This window comes from Helicoverpa zea, chromosome 1 (genome assembly GCF_022581195.2).
Source record: "Helicoverpa zea isolate HzStark_Cry1AcR chromosome 1, ilHelZeax1.1, whole genome shotgun sequence".
Classification (NCBI taxonomy): Eukaryota; Metazoa; Arthropoda; class Insecta; order Lepidoptera; family Noctuidae; genus Helicoverpa; species Helicoverpa zea.
This window is the reverse complement of record NC_061452.1, coordinates 4386780-4404893: the sequence shown is the minus strand read 5'-3', so window position 1 is coordinate 4404893 and position 18114 is coordinate 4386780. Positions and strand designations below refer to the sequence as shown.

The 18114-nt window shown below is 36.7% G+C and overlaps 2 protein-coding genes across 4 annotated transcripts; both read right to left on the bottom strand.

Annotated features, from left to right (window-relative positions):
• Nucleotides 1-307: 307 nt before the first annotated feature.
• LOC124631885 lies at nucleotides 308-1464 on the bottom strand. Its single transcript, XM_047166524.1, has 2 exons — nucleotides 860-1464; nucleotides 308-625 (listed from the first exon to the last, which is right to left on the bottom strand). The coding sequence occupies exons 1-2, from the start codon at nucleotides 1187-1189 to the stop codon at nucleotides 362-364; spliced, it is 594 nt and encodes a 197-aa protein (XP_047022480.1). The 5' UTR covers nucleotides 1190-1464; the 3' UTR covers nucleotides 308-361.
• Nucleotides 1465-2052: 588 nt separating this feature from the next.
• LOC124631846 lies at nucleotides 2053-14357 on the bottom strand. Of its 3 annotated transcripts, none has more exons than XM_047166485.1 (7): nucleotides 14279-14357; nucleotides 4921-5057; nucleotides 4557-4821; nucleotides 4266-4477; nucleotides 3963-4188; nucleotides 2775-3070; nucleotides 2053-2548 (listed from the first exon to the last, which is right to left on the bottom strand). In XM_047166485.1, exons 2-7 carry the CDS (start codon nucleotides 4951-4953, stop codon nucleotides 2321-2323), a joined length of 1260 nt encoding a protein of 419 aa, XP_047022441.1. In that variant the 5' UTR covers nucleotides 4954-5057; nucleotides 14279-14357; the 3' UTR covers nucleotides 2053-2320. The 3 variants fall into 3 exon arrangements, with proteins under 3 accessions (XP_047022441.1, XP_047022434.1, XP_047022447.1); XM_047166478.1 differs by lacking the exon at nucleotides 14279-14357 and adding an exon at nucleotides 7391-7547; XM_047166491.1 differs by lacking the exons at nucleotides 3963-4188; nucleotides 4266-4477; nucleotides 14279-14357 and adding an exon at nucleotides 7391-7547.
• Between the last annotated feature and the right edge of the window lie 3757 nt (nucleotides 14358-18114).

The following is an 18114-nucleotide window of genomic DNA, read 5'->3' as shown; positions in this document are numbered from 1 at the left end:
TAAAAATTTTGGATCGCACCCCCGCCCGTTTATTAGGTATTATATAAAAATATTGAAGACTGTGACAATGAGTTTTAGCGACTATGTTGCGCGATGTTTTATTGTGAGTCCAGAGGCCGCCTTCTTTTTTTTTGGGACAATTTATATTTTGAATGTGTTTATGGATTTTCGTAACTGGGCCTACTTACTATAAACGTTTTCAAGAATTCTGGAAACATTATGTCAGTATTTTGAGGCTCGTTATTCTATAACTTTATAAATTGAAACCTAAATAATGCACGGTTAATGAATAAAATAAAACAATAACTTATCTTTATTACACTATTTATTAAACATAAGGTCTAAATGTGTTAATGACAAGCTATTTATCACAGAAAGGTAAAGCTTGTGGTATTTCATCGTCTGGTAGCACCAATATTTCATACGAATCAATTTTTATTTCTTTACCTTTGTAAGGCAAATAGGCATGGTGAGCAAAGGCTTTTCCGCAAATAAGGTTGCCATTCACCTTCGCCCTGCTTATGTACACTGGTCTATTCATGACTTCAGAGCCTCCAATAAATGCATTATGTGGAATTTGATTATTTCTCGTTTTAACCCACATAGCATTATACCCACATAAAATCTGAAAATTTACAAAAATAAAGCAGATATAAAATAACGGTTATTTGATACATCATTGATTCATTACTACAGGCAGTAGGTAGTTTATTTTCTTAATTTGTATTTGTCTCAAAAGTCTTATAGAGATTGTTGGTACCATTAGTAAAGTGCCTACTCAAATGAAGTGAAGTCTCAAGATAACTTCAGGCAATCGCCTCACATTTATTTATTTCGTTTCAAACATCAATAGTTTTACCTCGAAACGACTCTTCGAATGTTCTCTACCACCCCAAGGTATGAATGCTCTACCAGCAGATGGCACAAACTTCCCAGGATTCACGGAATGAATATGCTCAGCTCTGGCTATGTAAATCGGTTCATTTTGAAATCCACCAATCATAGCCTCTGAGGGTAATTCGCCGTCAATTATGGGAAGCCAGTGGAGTCTACCATCAAACTTTTTTCTGGGTACAGTTTTCAACAATACGGGAGATACTGCAATGATAAAATGTCTTGGGTAGATCAATAACGAAAAATGTAAAAGCAAATTCGTAACACCCGCTGATGTTCGAGGTGAACTTAACATCGCGTAAGGTCGAAAACAGCAGCGTGGCAGCGTCGTTATTGTCTATGGTGGTGATAGCAGTAGTTGTGAATTATAATTATAAGAAGTACAGCTTAGCTGTATAGTGATTCTATTTATTTAAGAATCTGGTTCCTACTTTAAAGATTTTTTCAACCAATTCAATTTCACTTTGACTTCAATTATCTTTGGGCATAGGGATGTGGATCGGATATGTACAGCTTGGCAAAAAAGAGTCTGACGCGGTGACAGTTGGAACTAAAAATCAAAATCAAATAAAAATTGTTAACATCGTTAATACAGGGGCCCGATTCTCCTAATTTTACTTAAGCAACATTCGATTGACGTTCGACTCGATTCGACTGAGATCCGATCCCGACTCGATTACGATTGACATTCCGCTATTTTTTCTTTGAAATAAACGTTTTTATCCTTTTCAGTCATTCAATAATGAATCATTTTGTCTGCAAATGATTTACGATTGCAAAATGATTGTACAGCAAACTACCGTATAGACCAAAATTACCAAAATAGCAGACCAATCGCACTCCAATCAAATGTCAATCGAATACGATTGGTCTTTTATTAGTAGCAGAATGCCCGATATTGTTAAAACTGCTATTGCGATCATATTGCGATTCGATTTCTATTCGATTTTGACTTTATTAACTTAGAGAATCGGGCCCCTGGACATTGAAGTGTCCAAGGGACATCGCCTACTTAAATAACAAATATCAAAATCTGTGAGTCGTAGTACCTACTCCGTGTTGCCACAGGTGCGATAGTGCTGACCTCATTTATTCCACACTCTTTTTTGCCAAGCTGTACCCAACTTGGGTATGTATCTTGAGAACAAAAACACAGAATTAAATAGGTAAATATTTTATAATAATTTAACAAAAATATTATTACATATAGATGTCGTCAGTTATGCGCTACATAACCAACACCAGATAAAATAAAATTATGCAGTGCATTAAACATTAACATACGGACGAACAGGCACAGCGTGACATGACTTAATGCTGGTACTCAAATGCACCATTTAATTGCTCATTTTTTTATGTGGAAGCAGTTTTCCGTAACATTCCTACGCATAATCGTGAGATTCATTTTCGAAGTTTATATTAAAATCTAGGGCATAAGGATTTCGTAGTCGGGGAAGCCGAGCTCTTGTCCTGCGAAGGAGATGTAGCAGACGCCGTGGGACTGCTGCACCTTGCCGGTGGTGAGACTGCCCTCGTGGTTCACGCGGCCGACGTATAGAGGCTCACCGTCTTCCGACTGACCGCCGGGGAACGCGCCGGGGGGCACGTTGGAGCCGTTAGTGCGCACCCAGTTGTTGGGGCCGCCGACTAGCACCTGGAATAATACAATAGTGACATACGTTACACACTATATTCTTGAGTCTGATCCCAACAAAATAACTGCTGACGATTTTAAGAAGTTTTAAAAGGCTTTTAAAAATATTTTAGTCAAAAATCTGTTGGTCTGTCTGTACTGAATATAATACACTAGAAGACTATCCTATTACCTCAAGTATAGTAAGACCTAGGCCCTTTGGGCTCATCGGTTATGGATATTTTACCTGGTATTGAGGTTTGCCATGCTCCTGGCCACCCCATGGCACGTAGGCGCATCCATGGGAAGCGCACAGCTTTCCGGGGATGACAGCGCCTTCGTGCTGCGCTCTGGCGACGTACAGCGGCTCGCCACTGCAGTCCTGGCCTCCGACGACGGCACCAGGGGGGATCTGTCCGCCACTGGCGTCTACCCAGTTACCGGCGCCAGCCATCACGGGCGGGGGTGCGTTGTACCCCATAGCACCGGGGTAGCCGGGTGGCGCAGCGTATAGAGGAGCTGCCACGGGCGCCGATGGAGCAACTACAAAATTAATCAATAATTAACTACAACTAAAATAAGAAACTTACTACAAAGGCAAAAATATGGTAGCAGAATGAGCTTTAAGTTTAATAATGAGAGTGCTAGCTGGCATTCTATTCAAGTTTATACATGGCAAGTAGGCAATAATCACGCAATCTGATGTAATTTAAAAATACCTGTCTCGTGAGTTTCAGTGGAACAATTATTATTTTATTATCTTACTTACACAAGACGGATGTTCACATCGACAATTTGTTGTCAATATTTTAATCACCGAGTTATTATGAATTCCAATAATCTGTTAACTGATAGGTAGGTATTATAGTACTATTTGAATGTATGAACGCAGTAATTTAAATTAACCTAAATTAGCAATTATTAGACTTGCATGCAACGGAAAAAAACTAAAATGACATGCGCTTTGCATTATTAAGTTAGCACATAGTTATAGAAAAATCTTCAAAAAATGTGGTGGATATTTACACAGTGCTATGGTGTAAATATTATTCGGTAGGTATGTGTTATACTTAGTCCGATGACAGTATTAAATGATGACCTGACCTGTGTCAATATGAAAAAGAAGAAAATGCGTGTAAAAAGAAAAGAGTCACAAAACAAAAACAAAAGAAAAGCTTAGCCACAAAATGTACCCAACGTACCAAAGACCAAATGGTAACATCCAGTTGCAAACTTCAAGTAACACACTTCAGTATTCCAAACACGCAATTTTCTTTGAGACAGAATTTATTGTTAGTCTAACGGTGGTGTTGACATCGATTACAAATTTAGTACACCTAACGACAAATAGAGTTTAAAATAATACGCATCCAATGCGGATTAGAAATCAGCAATTAACATCCAAAGCATTCTCTCTAATAAAAGATGACTCAACGGGAATGAGCGCCGGGATTGCCGAAGTGGCTAATACGCCATTGGCCGCGAGCACCCCAGCCAGTGCGCACACCGAAGTGTGTGATACTGAACGGTGTCGGGTCCACCCACTCCATGATAACCATGCCTGACTCGCCGTCGCGGACAATCACTCTGCCGCATCTCCATTCGATCAAAAATTTCCTGAATTCATTAGGATTCATAATTCCTGGAGTTGGTACCTCAACCTATGGGCCAATAGTGTAAGGTTTACGGAACAGTTCAACAAAAATATTAAAACCACGATCACGACATTCTATACTACCTTATCGGGTTTCTGTCTGCAGTGTCTAATAACCGACTTGGTGTTTTCCCAACCACCAATCATAATTTCGTACATAGGGTCCACTTCACCGGGAGCTGGTGTCAGGGCTACATGGCAGTTGTGGGGACCGCGAAACTCAAAACTCAGAGAACCAGAGACAACGGGTCCGAATTTATACTCTAACTGGTCCGGAGTATTGAATTCAGCACCATCTGTACCGATAATAAAGCTTATAATTTTATATTGTTGGGTACATTTTATGTTATGATGACTTAAAGTTGTAATAAATACCTTCGATCTTCCATGTGCCGGTCGCGCCCCATCCTGTGCATACACCGACGAAGGCAATTGGGAATGGTTCTGGGTCTGCCCAAGACAGGAATGGAATGGCTTCGCCTTCCCGACCGGCGGAAATAATGCCACCGTCCCAACGCAGCCAGAAGCCACGGAATTCACCACCATTTAAAATGCCGGCGGTTTCGATTTCAACTTTGTCTGGCTTGGTTCTGTTCCTCCTGATCACGCTCTTGGTGTTGCCCCAACCTCCGAGGAAGACCTGCCAATTTATTGATAAACTCCACATTAATATCATTATTTCAGAAAATTGAGATGAATAAGAAAACATTAGGTACAGCGTTTAACAATATAGACCCACCTCAATCATGGGGTCGCTTTCTTGGGGACCCATGGTGAGGGCAATGTGTGCATCGTTGGCAGCTCTGACTTTGAACTGCACGGAACCGCTCGATACCGGGAAGAAGTGGTATTCGAGTTTGTCCTCAGTGGCCAAATCTGTAAGGAAACAGTAATTTTAGTACCTCTGCATTGTTTATGTGAGTGTGAGAAAACTGTAAACCCCTAAATGAATAATAGCAATAATAGTTACAGGATCTTATGTTATTTTATCAGGTTTATATTAGGAACAATATCTTATGAAGTAAACATCTTTTTATACTGCTTTGTATAAAGACGCGTAAGTGCTAATATTTAAAAAGCTGACATAACTATACACAAATCTATTTTCGCTTGTGAATAGATCAAAATTCAACATTCCATGGAGGTCGATGGCTTATGTACGGGCTATTTAAAATTCTGTAAACAGTTCTAGTGCTTTCCTCGATTCCTATTTAGTCTAACGATATACGGCCATTGCCTTCCATACGAGGCATGGCTCTTAGCACGATGCTAAATATAGGCCGGTGTATTGGTATGCGGGCTAGGTGTCCCGCTCGGAACTCACGAATTTATTAACTTTATTGCTTATGTTATTGCCTGCGTGGAAGTTTTCCATTGCTCCCTATATACAGCTTGATTTTAGTTGGACCGTAGAAATCCGTCCATGGCGCCTGCGCTGTAGGATTCTGTCGCTTGTTTGTTTCGCTTGTTATGAAAGTAGTCCAGTGCGATGATGTCATCCTATCAAATCAATTCTGTTTCAACCTCTAAGTTATATTATCTGTAGTTGCGTTTATCTGCGCATTGAGGCAGCTTAACATTGAATATTTCTGTACGAAATAAAGTGTGTTTTACTACAAAGATTAAAAAGCCACATCTTGGATCATTCGGCTCTTTTTGAAATGTAACAGTAGACTTTGCGTAATTATTTGCTTTCTTACAATAAAAGGCGCTCTGAGATTGTTTTTCTCATATAAGACTGATCCGTTTTATATGTTGTACATATATGTTCGTTTGAATGTATCGAAGCAATTTATTGTACTGGCGTGGGGGCCAGTCGGCCACACCCTGGCAATTTGCGGACTGAGCGAATTATATACGATTCTTATGTAGGCATGTGGCACATATTTACATGATTAAAGCGATTTCAGTTAGGCAATTGTACTCATGTTTATGTAAAATATTTCCTCTTTATTATAACACGAGTTTTTACTAGTCCGTGAACACGAGTAGCTTTATGAGATCTGTCTAACCGAATATTGTTTTGACGAGAAAATTCTGTATACTATACATAATACCAACTCGATTAGTTCAGAGAAGAGGTTGCGCTATCATTGCTAGGATGACATCTACTTCCCATAAAAGTCAAGAATATTACCACTTTGGAAGTGATTAGTATTCATCAAGTAATATACCGTGACAATTGTTATTGTACCCACTTGCTTATGTCACTCTAACATCGGAGAACGTTTAAAAATGTAAGTTTACATAGATTAGCGCGAAGGTGATAAGTTATACTGTTAAATGTTGACATTACGTGTTTTGAAACAATGTCGTACGTTATCAGGCGACTTGTCTTACTCAAAGCCGACATTTTCGAGCTACGAGATCTATTAGGTCAATTAGACCGATCAATTATTCTGACCTAAGACATTTAGACTGTCTCCTTTCTGTACAAAAGGATACAATTGCGAAATTATTTAATAGGTAGATACATTTTAAATTAATTGCAGAATTACTAATAAAGCATCAACATTAGATACCTACCTATTTACATAATTAAGGAAAAAATCATACTGGTTTTAATTGTCTATCTTTGAATATTTTATGCGTTATGTGTTAATGTAGGAAAATAATTAAATAAACATATAAATAAACAGGCCCACACCTAGAACCGGCAGGTAACCTTCGAAGTCGACGGAACCGAGGATGATCTCATAGCAACTAAGTACTGACAAACAATGTGACCTAACATAAATAGCTGAAAAAAAAAAAATAATTGTCGGAGATTACAAGTCTGACATTCATCGAGCAGAATACCTACGAACTATGTTATCAAAACTAAATTTAGATACATCGAAAATATGTTGTAGATTTATAATAAATGCCATACTCCTGCATTATTTTTCATCCAAACTGTTTGCATTGTAACTATTGATTGCTTCCGAAGAATTTTCTAAAACTACCGCATCACCACGCCCGGTGTTGGCCTTGTGCCAAGAAAATGCCGGTCCGGTATTTGCGTACCGGCTTGTCAAAAACAACGCTAGGTTATTTAATAACTGTCATACTAGAAACATCCTAGACAGTTGACTACCTACCTTCTTTAAGATGCTAAAAACTTGAGGCCTCGTTTATAACCGGTATCAAGGATGCGACAAAATATAACAGTAAAGGACGAAATATTCCTTAAAAATTGCAGCTGATTTAGATAAGGATGGTTTACTTACCCATTATGTTTGCCATGATTTATTGAAATATTATTATTTTCCACACTGAATTCGTAACGTACGTGGTGTCCACCGCGCGCGCTATTTCAAACTGGGGCTTGGGCCCGCGGCGCGATGTTGGTACGACCACGTCTTGTGGCCTCGACGCCCGACGCGTCGACGTAACTCTAGATGATGTCATACTATACTTTTGAAATAAAGTTCTCTCATTAAAGTTTTAAGTACGTTTTTCACTATAATATATACCTGCACTTCTTACGTTCTGAATATAAAACTCGTCGGTTACGCTTTGAGTCAGTGATTTTTGCGTTGGCGTCTGTGTTATAGCACAAAAGTTTGATTGGTTTGGAATAAAGGTGGAATTAGCTGGGTAGACTTACTCTATAAAAATATTGTTGATGTAATAAAACATAAATAAGACAATAGACGACCTTCGATGGCCCTCGCTTTGGTGGTCAAGGTTAGCGCGTCATGGCTGTGCAGACTCGCAGACACAGATAAACGTTCAACAAAAATACATGTATGAAAGTAAAATGACATAGAATTCGACAATCGTTTTTTGAAAAACTACATTTAAAAATAGAACATACTGGCATAGATCCTACTTGTATATTTTCACTTTCTCAGATATTCGGAGTTCAAAGTTATCCGTTTTTTTTGTATTATGGCCCGTGAAGACAGAGGTCCCAATCAGTCATGTATCATACAAATGGCATTTAGACGGCGGCGTGATTATTTATGAATCATCTATCTACGGGCATTACGTACTTGTTATGTCTAGTTGACCTAATGATACTTTCAGCAATTTGCGGGCGTTTGCGTTTTTTATTGGTTAATTCGGTAGTTGCTCATATGTTACAATCTTATATGTTGTTCTTGAGTGAAATCTCATATATTTTTTATTAGACAATACTACTCGTTACTACAGAATACATTCGCACCCTATACCCTGAAAACCTGTTTCTGACATCATACTTACCGACAGCTTTGCTACAATCAAAAATCATTTTTTTTAAATACGTCATAGGTATTTAATCATTCCATGACTCAATCTTATCGTCATCATTTAAAGGCTAGACTAATGACGAAAAAGCTTCCATTGGTTATTTAATGGGCCATAATTTGTGGCTCGCCTAGATTAGGTAGCACGAGGTAGTCGACGGTTATATTATTTAAGCACAACATAAATGGAAAGGGCAAGGCTTCAGCAGTGTGACGTAACCACCAAACTTAGGTCACCTAGATACCTTAGTGGGTGATCAGGTTTTTGTTTCAACTGCGAACCTTGTGAGAACACTGAGAACAGTGAACATTTCCTATTAAAATTACGCTCAAAATAGAAAATTATGACGCTGTGAAAGGAAATGAATCATCTACACTTCTTGGTTATCTGATTCGAGATCTTCTTGGTTTACTTGGATTACATAGGTACGAGATTAGTAAATACATAAGTAAATACGGTTGTCGTAAACATCTATGTACCTATAACGTAAATACAAATTTAAATAACTATGAATTCTATATCCATCAGAATTAGACCTTGAACTCCTAAACCACCTCATATCGAAGTTACATAATAAACTTTATTAATAGACTTGTTTGTTCTTTCGTTGGGTTCATTAATATTACCTGAAGAGCCAGTAAGGCGACTGCACGGGGAAACATTGTCTCGTCAATTTCATATCCTTATCTAAATGCGAAAGTAACTTTGTCTGTCTATCATACTAATTACTTTCATGATTAAAAGGCTTAAGTAGTGATTTGGTAACCCCTAGGTCTCTAGTAATATCACAATATATTTATTTGTCACAGTAGTTTTAAAAAGTACTTCCTTAACTTAATTCCTACAACCCACGGCAGAATCCGCGGGCGGCAGCTATCTGCTTGCCTAGGTGTAAATTGATTGGAATCCTAAGCTGCGTTTGAATTAATAACAGTCAGCCTTGAACTCAAAAATAACTTCAAATGACTAAAGAGTGTGAGTTGACGGCTGGACAAATAACACAGGTGCCTAACAGCCGAAAAATTCTTACATTTTTGTTTACATTCTTACAATTCTGTTTTTACATAGAATGTGGCAAAATTATGTTTTCAGGGAACCAGTAAAAATCTCTTGAGTTTTTAAGCAATACTTATTTACCCACTAGTGCAACGCTTAAGAGTTTTTTTATTTATTTATTTAAAACGCTTATCTCAGTATTTTTATTTTATTTTTATTTTATTTGGGAAACAAACAGATACATTACACCAAAAAGTCACACAATTTAAACCAAACATAATCCAAAACAGTTTCCACAACATAATTAAAACATTTACGCCGAATCAGAACATTTATGAAACGTATACAAACAAGTTAAAAAAAAAAATGTATATAATAATAATAAATAGTATATAATAAAAAAAGAAACACATTACCTATAATCAAACAATTGGAGCAGGAACCAAACAATCATGAATACTTTTTTTAAATTTGTGAAAAGGTATGTTAAAAATATCCAGCAGACAATCACTGTTTGATTTGATGACGTTATTGTACGTACGGCAAGATCTAACAATAAATGAGTTTTTTCTATAATTTGTCTTTACGGTCGGAACATAAAACAAAGCCTTATTACGTGAAGAAATACGTGGACATCGTAGACCTATCTTACTTAAAAGGTAAGAAGAATCAACCTGACCTCTAATTATTTTATATGAGAATAAAAGATCCCGCTGATTACGTCGAGTCTGAAGAGATGGTAATGAGGGTAGTTCATCCAATTGGTGATTTTTGTTGCTCCTCCACAATACGTGCTTATTTAACTTATCCTGGATTCTCTGTATTTGATCAATATACACGTTATATTGTGGATTCCACACTACAGACGCATACTCCAATATTGGTCTAACTACTACTCTAATATTGGTCAGTATGTAAAAAAGTCATTCAGTTTTAGTTAGTATCCATAACTTACTAGGTGCCAGAAGTAGTTCTCACGGAAGAGAGGCGAAACCGCGAGAAGTTATATTAAACCGAATAAAACTCGCTTGAGTTAGCGACGCTGTACGCTATAAATTCACCCACAGATCTCCGACAGTATTTTCAAAAGTTTTTGAAACTTTTACCAGGCCTCTGTCACTCGACGTACTTGCGCGCGATAAATGCCTACCGCTCGCTGGGTTACCGGTAGCCCCACGCGGTTCAGGGGCCCGATTCTCCTAAGTTAATAATGTCAAAATCGAATAGAAATCGAATCGCAATATGATCATAATAGCAGTTTTAACCATATCGGGCATTCTGCTACTAATAAAAGACCAATCGTATTCGATTGACATTTGATTGGTGTGCGATTGGTCTGCTATTTTGGTGATTTTGGTCTATACGGTAGTTTGCTGTACAATCATTTTGCAATCGTTAATCATTTGCAGACAAAATTATTCATTATTAAATGACAGAAAAGGATAAAAACGTTTATTTCAAAGAAAAAATAGCGGAATGCCACATACGCTTCAATCGTAATCGAGTCGGGATTGGATATCAGTCGAATCGAGTCGAACGTGAATCGTATGACGCTTAAGTAAAATTAGGAGGATCGGGCCCCAGGGCTTTCAACAGTCAAACGCGCCGCGCGCGCTCCAATATTATTATTTTTATTTCTATATCGACGGGTAAAAGGCAAAAGGGGTCAAGCACCACAGATCATATTGTTCAGGAGAGTAAAAAGAAAGTTTTAAAAATAATATCTCTTTATTGCTTTATTGAATCACATCACAATCTTCAGAAAAGTTTACTAAAATACAATGTTCTTTAATAATTTTACATCAAAATAAGCCTGAGATCAATAGTTTCAAAGATAGATGTCGCTTGACCCCAGGTTTTAACCATGTTTATCGCTTTCGCGAGGGGTCAAGCACCAATATTTAATGTTGGCATATTTAGATTTTGGCCTAAGCTCCAGGCGCTGGCGCGCGCTTAGTGGATCAAATGCAACGTAATGAAAATAAAATTATTTAAGAAAGGGGCCAAGCGCCAATTATGTTTAGTTGACAATTTTTACTATTGGTGTAAGCGACGTTATAGTTATTAAACAAATAAAAGAAAAATGGATACAAACGACATATTTACTTCTAATATTGTTTTTAAAATTATGCCAAATGACAAGGCGATACAAAAACGTAATACACAAAATGGTCTTTCAACCAAGCAAGGTAAAGTTGGTGTCGCTTGAGCACTTTTGGCAAGTATCGATTTGGCACTTCAGTACAAATAATTCTTTGGTGCAAGTGACTTTTTTTCATGCTAGGAAAACGATATTACGACCATTCGAAAGAGAAAAAATAGTGGAGTTGGGGTCAATAAAAAAGTTAAAATCGCAAAATGTGGCGCTTGACCCCTTTTGCCTTTTTACCGTCGATATATTTCTATATATTATATATTATGCTGTTGGTTTTTATTAGGTTTTTTAAGCTACCTCACAAACTGATGGATTATTTTGAGTTATGTTGGTTTATCTATTATTCCTTTTTATTTCAAAACTCGGTTTTAAAAAAGGCTATCTTAAAATAAGCGCAACTTTTAAAGAGTTTAATGTTATTAACAAAATATTTACATTAATTGAAAAAAAAAACATATATATATACAACTTAAATATTTGCGCAACTTTGTTTTCCTACTTAAATATTAATAAATTGTAAGAAGCAACCCTAAGCACGGCCACGACACGGTTGCGGTCACTGAACTGTGCGCTATCGCATTGGAATAACAATCAAGCGCTCGAGCTTTTAAGGTTCATTTTATAGCGCAGCTGGGAATTTGTAGGTAGTTGGGAACTTGTAGGTGCTTATAACAGTAGGTATGGACTTTTTTGTATGGAGTGATTTATCTGTTACGTAGTAACTATTATATAATCTGTGCTTTTACTGTGACTTTTACTGAACTGCCTACATAGATTTATTTGCAGTCGGAAATTTGGCAAATGTGATTTTAGTATGACACGTGTAAGACTAAAATATTTTTCACTCTTTGATATTACGTTAGCTAATTCTCGTAACTACGTACATACGTCTGGACTTTGAATTAGACGTTGATAGTGTGGAAAAAAGAGCTAATATGAGCTGATATTTTCAGGAGTTTCTTCAATTTTTATTTTTATGATATAAATCTTGATTTTATCATGGAATTGTCATCTTCATTACTACTTATTGTTAATGTCTGCACTAGTTTAAATATAAGTATATAAATTCCGGCACATAATATAATAAGTGTTTAAGCCTACAAGATTTTACTTCAATACATTTAAAAATCTATATGCAAATATACTAAACAATTCGATAAGATATTTTACAATTTCTTCAATCAACCTAATCTCCTACATTCCTAAAGTCGATTATCGCATAACAAAAAAAACCCTAAGACTAACACTAAGAATCGATTGTAACATCGTAATTCTGAGAAACATCACGACACGTCTAGAACTTGGTATACGACCAATAAACTGATGTCACCAACTATATAAAACTAATGTAGTTTATACTCAGGTCACCTACTGCGCTAACGGCGCTGTGACGTCACAAGCTAATACCTATCTATACATACCAATATATATACAACTAGCCGTTTTCCCGCGGTTTTACCCGCGTCCCGTGGTAACTGCTACCCGTACCGGGATAAAATATATATGCCTATAATATATAAATAAATATAATATATAAATAGCCTATGTTACTCGTGGATAATGTAGCTTTCGAATGGTGAAAGAATTTTTAAAAACGGTCCAGTAGTTTTTGAGCCTATTCATTACAACCAAACAAACAAAGTTTTCCTCTTTATAATATTAGTATAGATTAGACTATACGAGTGTTACTGACTGTTACTATTTATCTATATTTTTATTATTTTTTAAACTAATACCTTAAAAAAAACCCAAACAGGACCCAAACAGAAACGATTTGAAAAAATCATTCACTGTAGGAAGGCGACATTCTTCCAGATTAAGATTGTCTATATTTTATCCCAGTATGGGCAATAGTTCCCACGGGACGCAGGGGAAACCGCGGGAAAAAGGCTGGTAATATAATAAGGATTCAAGGAAGTTTCATTTGTTTTTTTTGTACCCCAAAAGCTCTGAAACTACTGAACCGATTTGTTAAATTATTTAAAGAGGAACGTAGCCTATATTTTGTCCAGATAGGTACTGGAAAAGATTTTCCCAAGACACGGGAGAAACCGCGAGAAACATCTTGTGTATTACATTTTATTGATGCACAATGCTTTGTAGGATCAGGTGGCCTTGATCTGCCTGACTGACTGTAACTACTTACTACAATGCTGTGAATCATTCCATTATTGTATTTGTGACGGATAATGGCGCGTAATTTTGCTGTCTCGGACCTCGGTTTATTGTAAGGTTATTAGCTAAGTGCTAATCTTTTAGATAGATTCGCTAATTGTTTTAACTTGACAGCTATGAGGATGTAAGGGTGCTCCTTCATTGAAGCTAGAAACGTATATTTTACACACAAAAAAATCCGTATGTTGTTTGTTTTGAAGTTAGAAACTCGTATGTTTGTTGGAGAAATTGGGATAGGACAGAGGACCAAAAAGTCTAAGTGTAGGGAAAAAAAATATTTGTTTTATCTTCTTATTAATAAAGAAATTCAGAATAAAACGCGAAGACATATTCTATCGATCACACAAACGACAAAAGTCAAGAAAACTATTCGTTCCTAATTTACGGTTACTCTCAGACACTAATTGGACATATACTGACACAAGAAAAAAAGGTTTCTTTTTCTCGGATTTTTCATCAACAATTTTATTTCTGTATATTCAAAGAACAACTAACTTATTAAATTCTACGAGCTATATAGTATTATTTTTATGATGAAGTAGTTTAGTAGTTTACTCACCTTTTACACTGCGTAATATTTATTTAAAACGGTGACGTCACATTAAACGTCATGATTATTTCTTGTTTTGAGAATGAGCAAAATGATTGGCGCTGCGTTCCAGAACTTCACGTTACGTGATGCAGCGAACCGTGACGAATCTACTGCTTCAATGTCCTTCATTATGATTTATTTGTCCTGTGTGATTTAAATACATAGTGAGAGGTTTAGTTAGAGATATTTTAATGTCATGGTGGAATATTTTGTTTACAAGGCGTTACAAAAATAAAAATATTCCGTAAATCATGTCAGTTGTAAACCTGAAAAATGGCACCGGTTTGCGTATCTATGTTAGCATAATTTATTTTAGTTGTACAAACAAGAGAAAACAAAGTCATAATGAGCTTCACTATCTGATTGTACAGATAAAATGCACCAGTAAAATGTGCACTAATTAATTTAAACTGATAAATACTTTATTTCACTATGTAGTCTACACTAGCGCCCTCTGTGTACGCCGGACGTAACTACATAGTACCAATAACCTGATTGGTTTTAGAGTCCAAGGCCCCCACTCTTTAACGGAGTGGTATTAGAGTAGTCTGCAAATGAAACACTAGATAGCGCTACAGTCGCAATACGTGCTTTTTTCAGATTTTCATGTGCTGAAATGATGTACTTTAGAAAATAAAAATGATAATTTTTTATGTACAAAATTTTCTATACGAAAGGTTAAAATATTTGCTACGAAGGTCTACGATTGCTACGAGATATAGCCCGCGTAGCAAAGTCTACGCTATAGCAATTTTCAAATTAATATTGCGAGTTGCGACGCTAAGGAGTGTTTTTACGAGAGTCGGTTTGCGTAGCATAATTTATTTATACTTGAAACATTTTTTTAATTTACTAACCTGTTCATGATGTTGCACTTAAAAGTTGCTACGAAAACGTAATTGAGTAAATACTTTTTTTAAAATCTTCTTCAAATGGTTTATATCTTACTAGCCCGCCCCGGCTTCGCACGGGATAGCAGTATTTCCCCACTATTTAATGCATGTTATTATACATATAAACCTTCCTCTTTAATCACTCTATCTATTAAAAACCGCATGAAAATTTGTTGCGTAGTTTTGAAGATTTAAGCGTACAAAGGGACATAGGGACAGAAAAAGCGACTTTGTTTTATACTATGTAGTGATAGTGATAACCATTTAAGTAATACGCATAATTTGCATTTTCGACATCGCACAGGTGGGAATGTTTTCGCATTAGCACTACATAATAGACAATACTATTATGTTATGTTATGATGGATGCCGGCTTCCTGTACGTATCTACTGATAATGTCATGTCATATGTTACATTCTTTTCTCACATTGAAGCTAATCATCCTCCGAGCCTTTTTCCCAATCATGTTGGGGTCGGCTTCCAGTCTAACCGGATTCAGCTGAGTACCAGTGCTTTACAAGAAGCGACTGCCTATCTGACCTCCTCAACCCAGTTACCCGGGCAACCCGATACCCCTTGGTTAGACTGGTGTCAGACTTACTGGCTTCTGACTACCCGTAACGACTGCCAAGGATGTTCAATGACAGCCGGGACCTACAGTTTAACGTGCCATCCGAAACACAGCCAATGGTGTCTAAGATATACTTAGAAAGTACATACAGACTTAGAAAAGTTGCATTGGTACTTGCCTGACCTGGGATCGAACCCGCGCCCTCATACTTGAGAGATTGGTCCTTTACCCACTAGGCCACCACGACTCATCTCAACATTGAAGCTAATGTATATAGAAAACTAGCTGTTTTCCTGCGGTTTTGCCCATGTCTCGTAGGAACTACTGCCCGCATTGGGATAAAATATAGCCTATGTTACTCGGGACGAGTGTAGCTTTCTAATAGTGGAAGAATTTATCATGTCGGTTCAGTAGTATCATAGCCTTCAGGGTATAAACAAACAAAAAACATACAAAAAAATTTCCTCTTTATTATAAAAATATTTGAAATATTGTTCTTATGCTTAGTCTTTCGAGATACAATATAATATCTGGTGATGAAGATTAGGTACTTACAACTTTTTTCAATTCATCATCAGCCTATCGCAGTCCACTGCTGGACATAGGCCTCTCCAAGTGCACGCCACTGAGATCGATTTTCGGCTTCTCGCATCCAGCTCCTGCCAGCCGTCTTGCGCAAGTCATCACTCCATCGTGCCTGAGGACGTCCTACACTACGTTTGCCGAGGCGTGGTCTCCACTCTAGAACTCGTTTACCCCAACGGTTATCGGTTCTTCGGCTAATATGGCCAGCCCACTGCCACTTCAGCTTGCTTTTTCAATTAGAATGCCATTAATACCTTTTTGGCAAGAAAAGTTTGTTGATTCGTATTGGGACATTAGAATAACTGATGTTATATAATTAAAATATGTACTATAAATAAATTGTGCACAAAAAAGACTGATCAATTAATTCAGGAGTTTTATCTTGAGGAAAAAGAAAAATGTTCGTTCTTTACTTAACATTTTTGGCACGATACCTAAATAATACCGATTACAGTTATTTGTCTCTAATTAAATTAGTATCGATTTACAGCTGGATGACTGTCACCTACCTTCTACCTAATGTAATTTCTGATGGCTTAAAAAGCGTGAAAATACACAGCTCATGTTACCGAAATAGGATTTTGTTCAAGCCTGTAAATGATATATTAGTCCCAAGATATATGGAACACATAGTGTATTCCCACCGGCCAGTAACATGAAGCATTTTTATTGTAAGAAAGTATCTTAATTTCGGACATTCGTTTGTCATAGGCAGCTTTAAGGGCTGCATTTCCACGTTGGTTGGCAATGCAGCAGCCTTTTGGTCATGAGTGGACTCCACTAATACCTAGCTTAGAAATTTCGCGATAAAGTCTGTGGGAACTTGGGCCCCATGGTCCCAAGGTTTCACCCCCAAACGGTTCAAACATGTAATTGCCTGCCAGTAAGATTAACATATTTGCGCCGTTTGAGGTTTTCCACTTTTGCTAAGGTAAGTTAATATTTCTTTAATTATATAAATTAAGTTCACGATGAACTAGAATATTCAGTCAGTAGGTATTGACTTAGTATGTACAGTACACATTATTACTTATTAAAAAGTCGTAGTAATAATATTTTATCTATGCTCTACTCATATTGAACCTTGGGCTTCGTATGTAGTCAGTCATTTGTCTATTTCTGAAAGGTTTTTATTAATTATTTTTATAGCCTACTTTTTGTATTATTGATGGAAATTCTGCCGTCACAGAAAATAATTAGGACAATGTGTTTTTTTATTTCTTAAAACTATTTCTTAATCTAACAAAAAGTAATACGTTTATTATTTGATAGAAGAAATATATGAAAAACAATGGATGGTCCATTGTTTTTTCAATATTTCTTTTATCTACATATTTCATGCGACAAATTTTATTCGTTCGACTGTTTTTTCGAGTTTATTAATCAGTATGGATATGAATGGAAAGACGCACATAGCAACGATCAGTGGTATAAAGCCGGTGTCTGACAAACTAAAAACTTTCATTGAGTTCACGAATTATTTTTTTCCAGTCTATAGTACTCTAAGTAACTGTCCAGCTTTGTTTTTGTACAAGTACATGGTTTATTATCACAAGGCAACGATGTAAAACTGCAAGGTACATGAGCCAATATGCGCAAGAGCATAGTCTGACCGCTGCAAACTTTCTTTTGAATTTGAACAAAGAATATTTTTGTTTCTTTTTTCGGATGCTGTGGGAACTTTATTGCAGGGCCATTCATTGGATTCTTTGGCTATAGAATGGAAATGGACGTGTTCTTTAGAAAGACAACT

What these genes read in the sequence shown, in the direction of transcription:
- LOC124631885 (XM_047166524.1), bottom strand. Translation starts at nt 1,189, where the DNA reads ATGTTAAGTTCACCTCGAACATCAGCGGGTGTTACGAATTTGCTTTTA. An exon ending in ATTCGAAGAGTCGTTTCGAG is followed by an intron (nt 626 to 859) that starts GTAAAACTATTG and finishes GTAAATTTTCAG; the next exon opens with ATTTTATGTGGGTATAATGC.
- LOC124631846 (XM_047166478.1), bottom strand. An exon ending in AAAGCGACCCCATGATTGAG is followed by an intron (nt 4,822 to 4,920) that starts GTGGGTCTATAT and finishes ATAAATTGGCAG; the next exon opens with GTCTTCCTCGGAGGTTGGGG. An exon ending in GCAGACAGAAACCCGATAAG is followed by an intron (nt 4,189 to 4,265) that starts GTAGTATAGAAT and finishes ATTGGCCCATAG; the next exon opens with GTTGAGGTACCAACTCCAGG.